Genomic DNA, 6,019 nt, shown 5'->3' on the forward strand with positions numbered 1-6,019 from the left:
GACGAGATAAGCACCCAAGTTGTGCAGGCCGTCAGCCTGGGGCCATTCTCCTTTACCCTGAACACAGTTTACACGGGAATCATGACCAGCATCACCTGCCTTCCCGTCGTTATAGCAATAGTTGTGCTGTTCCAGTACAGCCGACCCAGCAACAAGGGCAACCCCCGGGTCAGGGACGTGGAGACAGCAGGACCAGCTGAGGCACCCACTGGGCAGAAACCATCCAAGGTCCTGCCGCACTGGTGCAAGTACCTGGCCTGGGTGCTGGTGCTGCTGTCTGCCGTGGGGTCAGCTGTCTTCACCGTGCTGTACAGTCTGGAGTGGGGCAAGGAGAAGTCCGAGAGGTGGCTGTCTGCGTACTTCCTCACCTTTCTGGTGGACATGTTCTTCGTGCAATCAGCAAAGGTGACGAAAAGCTTTGATGTTTACTTTGATGATTCAGGAATGTAATTCCCCAACAGTCGGTAATTCATTTACTATCTAATTCACTTACGATCACTTGGTTCTGCATGTGGTCATACATGTTCTCTCAGTCGAGATATCCTTATCCTGAAGCGAATGTGTCATCCGTCAATACATTATGATCTTTCAAGTTTCATTCTAATCAAGGGACTGTGATTCGGAGTTGCATCTACAATTCACAATTATCTTGTACCATAAACCCAAACTCAATAAACTCAATTAACTTCCTGTAGGCCTTTGTACCCGTTTTAACCCGCTGTAGTAACTGCTTTTAATTTTGCGTGCGTCAATATTTTTGAAAATGCTCAAAGTTTTACTTTTAACATTACAGATATTGCTTCTTGCGATCATCTTTTCATCCATTTTCAAAAGCCACGCCACGAAGACGATTTTTGAAATCGATGGGGCCACTGTTTTCATACAAGGCAGCACTGTGACGTCACAAAAGCGCTCAGGGTTCGATAGTGAGTGATAATAAATAATGGTGACATTCTTCCGACGCAACCGTTATCTATTTTCTACATTTCAAATTTCTCACAAGATCGTGAGAGGCATGTTAAGTGTACCCTATTTCTATTGTAGCCAAAGATACACAGCAGACGCTAAACTGGGTGTTCCACTTTGTGTAATTTTCACCTCCTTCCTGCTCACCCATTCAACTGTATTTTCTGACAAAGGCGGTGCATTTCGCGTCCAGAAGAAAATGGAAAGACTTTCTCAGACGTCCCCTGCGGACGTTAAGGAGGCGCGAAGGAAACGAAACAGAGACAGGAAGATCGGAGACGTCCTTTGGGGCATCGCGCGGTTTTGTGTGTTTCTCCTGCTCATCGTTACAATCAGCAACGAGCAGCACAACACGACTCCGGCCTTCCATCAGACACAGAGCGTAGCCGACAGCTTTGTGGACTCTACAGACGATGTAAGCAAATCATGGCATTCTTAAGTTCACAATATCATCGCAGTTAATTTCAATTTCAAACTAGTACTGAGAAAAGCCCTCTATGAGGGCATCTCACTCAGGGGTGGTGCAGGTCCGTGCGGCCGGTGGCGTGATAACAAAAAAGAGTGCAAGGTGCAGCAAACAATAAACCGAAAAAAAGAAAGATTTGTGAGTGAAATATGTACATGGCCGCCGGTAACCCCGATTTACAACTGGGGGATGGCAACCCCATCTTGAAGCTGGTGAGATGAATTTATATTAGAAGGGCAAAGCTTCTGAAAATCTTCCGATTGCACAATCATCAGGGTGTACGTACACGCATGCCAATATCAAATGTACAGGAACCGTTAACGATTGAGTGATTCTTAAGTCTTAAGAAAACATGTAAAGGAACATAATTTTATTCCTCTGTAGGTGACAGACCCTCCTGCCCTCTGGTCCTGGCTGGACGAGACCGCACTGCAGAGCTTCTACCCGGAGACTTCCTACAATGACGACAAGCCCCGCTGGTGGGAGAAGGTCTTCACAGCCGACATGCAGTCGGTCTTGGTCTTCCCTCCCAGCCTGATCCAAGCCCGAGTAAAGCCAGGTGGGTGGAACCAACTTTTACGGACAACAACGTTGCTGATTCATTTATGCCTTGAATTACTTGCCCAGGTGACAGGAAAGTCCAACTATTTGAGGCGTACTTCTCATACTTTCCCTCTTCTGTCATCCTAGGGCTGTGCACAGTAACTGCGACAATGCAGTACATGTTCGATGAATGTACTGTAGCGTTTGCTGATACCACAAAGGAGACCGGAGCGTTTCAGAAGGGATGGAAAAGGGTCACAAACATGTCGGAGGTGGGATCAGTTCCCTCTGGATGGAGCCATCGCCTCAGCGGTTACACCATCAAACCCATCTTTGGTGTGAAATCGCACTACTGGGGAGACGGCTTCAGTCTGGAGCTGGGAAAATCAGCAGACGAGATGCGCAGCATCCTAGCAGACCTGAAGGCCAATCATTGGATCGACAGGCAGACCAGGGCCGTCATTTTGGAAGTGTTGCTCTACAATGGAAACTTAGATCTGTTCACTTCGGTGACGATGGTGTTCGAATTTAGCGAGATATCCGGAGTTTTCCGCCATCGTCACCTGCACACCTTCAGGCTTCGTCAACGGCCGGGGACGATCGGATACATCTACGTCCTGATGGAAATCATTTACGTCATCATTCTCCTCTACTCGCTGTGGAAAGAGGCAAAGTCCGCACGCGCAGCCGGCTGGGCCTACCTGAAGGAGCCATGGAATATTGTCGAAGCCTTCAACTTCATCTTGGCCTTCACTGCCATTGCCTTGTACGGATCAAATAGAGGCTACAGCTCCAAGGCTCTGGCGGCTGTGCGGCAAGGGGAAGGTGTGCTATCGTATTCTACTTCACCTGTCTGAAACATCCTGTTGTTTTTTTTTAATTTTGTTGAGAAGCCCTAGACTGGATTTCTATTGTGACTTGTTTGACATGTATGACATGTACAGTTCCTATATTGTTTCATTCTTTTGTTATCATGAAGATCAACTCGAATATCTGAAATCGCTGGTGAACATAAACCTGATGTACGGATGGTTCCTGGCTTTCCTCGTCTTTGTCAACATCATGAAGTTTCTGCGGCTGCTGAGGTTCAACCCATTCCTGTCCAAGCTGATGTCCGTGTTCCGGGGAATGGCGGTGGAGTTCTCTGCCTTCATCCTCTACTTCTTCCTCTGCTACTCCGGATTTGGCATGGGCACTTATCTCATGTTCGGCACCTCCGTAACAGCATACAGGTTCGTAATTTGTAATGACCATATATGACAATCGTTGCTGGAATTAGGCAAACAATTAAAACGTAAGCAGTGGCTGCTTGGAAGGAAGTCGGGAAAAGACCACAGTAACAAAGAAACTAATTCTCTTTACAGGACCATCAGCTTGTCCTACTCCACATTGTTCCAGATGTCTCTTGGACTCTATGACTACACGGACCTTTTTGAGGCAAAACCCATCCTCGGCCCCATCTTCTTTGTAACATTCATGTGCCTGATCTTCCTGGTTCTGATGAACATCGCCGTGGCGATCATCGACAGTGCTCTTCCCGATGTGCGGAACCACGACATGCCTGAAGAGGACCGGTACTTCATCCAGGGGTTGTGGGAACGCTTCACGGACTTCTTCGGGCTCCAGCAAGAGCAAGCGATCGGTAATGCCATCTTACTATAATGTTGCACCACAAGTAACTAGAATTTTAGTGCGTTTACTGTCGTCATCATGTAACAAACGTGGGCGGTCGCTTTGCTGATCCGTTTTTCCCAACCAGTTGATATTCAGAGTGATGAATGTATGTTCATCTGTACAGGGGTCACCTTCGAAGACAGGCTCCACGATAGCCTTGTTGAGGTTGAGATCAAAGTTGAGAGGCTGTGGCTGAAGAGAAGGTCACTTTTCAACTGCAGGCGAGTAAATTCCTGTCAGAAGCATTGGCTGAAATTTATCTATCGTCTTACTTTCGTGTTTTCTATCCGCTCTTTTCGCTGCGAATAATAGAGGTGTAGCATTTTTAATGCATTGAGGGGCGATGCAGGCAGGCAGGTCTGTGTAGTCATTAAACATCTCCACAAATTTTCCACATCCCTCAATACAGGATAAGGGATTCGGACCTCCCTGCTGAACCTGACTTTGTTCCATCTGTACAAGTTGTCTACGAGGCTGTGGATGAGGAAGTTTCTGCTCCTGGACGAGACGTTCCAGACATTGTGATCCGCCCTGCCTCCCAGAACACCCTCACAAACACCAAAGGTATACATTGTAGAATTTTGGTGTAAAAACTGCAAATACTCTGAATTTTAGGATCTCCATTCAGATTGACATTTGTAACTAATTTCTAACACATTTTTTACATTTCAAGAGTTCCTATGATTTTATTTGAACCTTTATTCATTGATGACAAACCACTGAAGCAGTCTTAGAAAGTTCGCATATTTTCAGACGTTCTCACGACTCAACTATGTTGCTTACCTTGTGAATATCGCTGAGCGCTGTGCTAATTAGATTCAAATTGTAATGTAGAAAAATGACCAAAAACCGTGACTTTGTTTTTGTGTCTATTTTCGCTCAGATACTACAATGTCCAACTCTGACGAAGAGGTCGAAACAGCGCCAAGTAACGTGAGTGTCCAAGCCGAATTGGAAAATAAGACAGATGTTGAAGACAAGGAGGCAGTCGGCACCCTCCCGGACATTACAGGGGATGATGTCGAAGACGACGAAACAGAGCGAAGTGAAGTTTGTGTCGAAAGTCTTCATTCTGGAGACAAGGTGGATGTTGGAGACAAAATGGCCCTGACAGCTGCTGGTGGCGAGATGCTGACATATAACCAGATCCAGGCTGCCCAGCGGATGCTGCGCCGCCAGTACCCGGCACTCCAAGGGCTGGATGACCCCGTACATGGTTTCTATGATGTAGGATTCGCCAAGATGACGGGAAAGGGGCTACAAATCCACCACGATGGTAACAAGCACTGGGTGCTGTCGGCGTACACAGTCGGCCAGGTTTGCCTGTATGACGGCCTCGGCGTGTCCATGATGACCAAGCCCCTACTGATCCAGCTTTGCCAGTCTTACGCCACCTTTTCTGACAAAGAAACAGACGTCCTGCCCGTCGTGTTGCCAGAAGTGCAGAGTTATTGGAATGAAAACGATTGTGGGCTGTTCGCCATCGCCTGGGCAGTGGACATCGCAGAGGGGCAAGACGTGAGCACGGTTGAGTTTGACGACAGGAAGATGAGGAGCCATTTGGAGATGTGCTTCAAAGAAGAGAAACTCACACCGTTTCCACGTCTGACCAGCCGCAGGAAGAAGGTCGGTCCAACCAAGGCACACCAAATCTCGCTGGTCTGCCGCTGCGAACAAGGAGGGCGTCTGGGAAGGATGGAGAGGTGCAAGGCATGCCGGAGGATGTTTCACGTCAGCTGCCTGCCGGTCAGCCCTCCACGTGATGGCACATGGGCATGTGACGGCTGCGTTGTGTAAAAAAAAAGTATATTCTCCAACGTCACATCTGTTACACTGCATTTGAAGTGAAAATGAAAGAAACGAAATCGTTCAAAGATGGAAACCAGACGTAGTTATGTCAAGAAAGAAATGATGGCAAAATGTGGAAGTGGTCGCAACATCACTATTTTACTACTAGACTACTAGGTGCTTTTAGACAAATCTGCACAATTATTTTTAGCTATGCCCCTCGACTATAATGGCTGAAATGATACAGAAGTTACTTACACTTCGAATAAATTACTTTTTTTTAATTAAAAAATGCAATAAAACATATGCAATCTTAGTAAGCTGACTGGACATTGCCCGGAAAAGAAAACTTTGGAATTAAGTCCGAAAACCCAAAAACCCGGATAGAGCTTGGAATTAAGTCCGATACGCTTGGCAAAAAGCGCACAGTTTTAGATTTACGCATGATGCACTGTAATATTCGCAGCGATTCAATAAAAAGCCCGAGGGAATAAGCTCTTGAAATACTCATATCTCCGGATAGAATTGGCGGATCTTGCTCATTCAAAGACGAAATTGCTACGAATTGTATGGTTGATAAGA

The 6,019-nt window shown here is 46.6% G+C and overlaps 3 protein-coding genes across 3 annotated transcripts in view; all 3 read left to right on the top strand.

The window, feature by feature from the left end:
* LOC118428668 (polycystic kidney disease protein 1-like 2) overlaps window positions 1-450 on the top strand; it is an 11,467-nt gene extending 11,017 nt beyond the window's left edge. Inside the window, exon 20 of the mRNA XM_035838780.1 lies at window positions 7-450. Within this exon, the coding sequence (XP_035694673.1) occupies window positions 7-450 (444 nt within the window). The remainder of the gene's footprint in view (window positions 1-6) is intronic.
* On the top strand, window positions 298-3,663 carry LOC118429489 (polycystin-2-like). Its single transcript, XM_035839987.1, has 6 exons — window positions 298-405; window positions 794-1,381; window positions 1,817-1,991; window positions 2,123-2,800; window positions 2,955-3,207; window positions 3,340-3,663. The coding sequence occupies exons 2-6, from the start codon at window positions 944-946 to the stop codon at window positions 3,635-3,637; spliced, it is 1,842 nt and encodes a 613-aa protein (XP_035695880.1). The 5' UTR covers window positions 298-405; window positions 794-943; the 3' UTR covers window positions 3,638-3,663.
* Window positions 3,664-4,055: 392 nt separating this feature from the next.
* On the top strand, window positions 4,056-5,446 carry LOC118428669. The gene is made up of 2 exons (XM_035838781.1): window positions 4,056-4,213; window positions 4,533-5,446. The coding sequence occupies exon 2, from the start codon at window positions 4,541-4,543 to the stop codon at window positions 5,444-5,446; it is 906 nt and encodes a 301-aa protein (XP_035694674.1). The 5' UTR covers window positions 4,056-4,213; window positions 4,533-4,540.
* Window positions 5,447-6,019: the final 573 nt, after the last annotated feature.

This window comes from Branchiostoma floridae, chromosome 13, assembly GCF_000003815.2.
Source record: "Branchiostoma floridae strain S238N-H82 chromosome 13, Bfl_VNyyK, whole genome shotgun sequence".
Taxonomy (NCBI): domain Eukaryota; kingdom Metazoa; phylum Chordata; class Leptocardii; order Amphioxiformes; family Branchiostomatidae; genus Branchiostoma; species Branchiostoma floridae.

Excerpts from the sequence above, each read along its gene's own strand:
- LOC118429489 (XM_035839987.1), top strand. The coding sequence starts at position 944 with ATGGTGACATTCTTCCGACGCAACCGTTATCTATTTTCTACATTTCAA. Across the intron at positions 1,382-1,816 it reads TTGTGGACTCTACAGACGAT|GTGACAGACCCTCCTGCCCT; the intron begins GTAAGCAAATCA and ends ATTCCTCTGTAG. Across the intron at positions 2,801-2,954 it reads GGCTGTGCGGCAAGGGGAAG|ATCAACTCGAATATCTGAAA; the intron begins GTGTGCTATCGT and ends GTTATCATGAAG.
- LOC118428669 (XM_035838781.1), top strand. The coding sequence starts at position 4,541 with ATGTCCAACTCTGACGAAGAGGTCGAAACAGCGCCAAGTAACGTGAGT.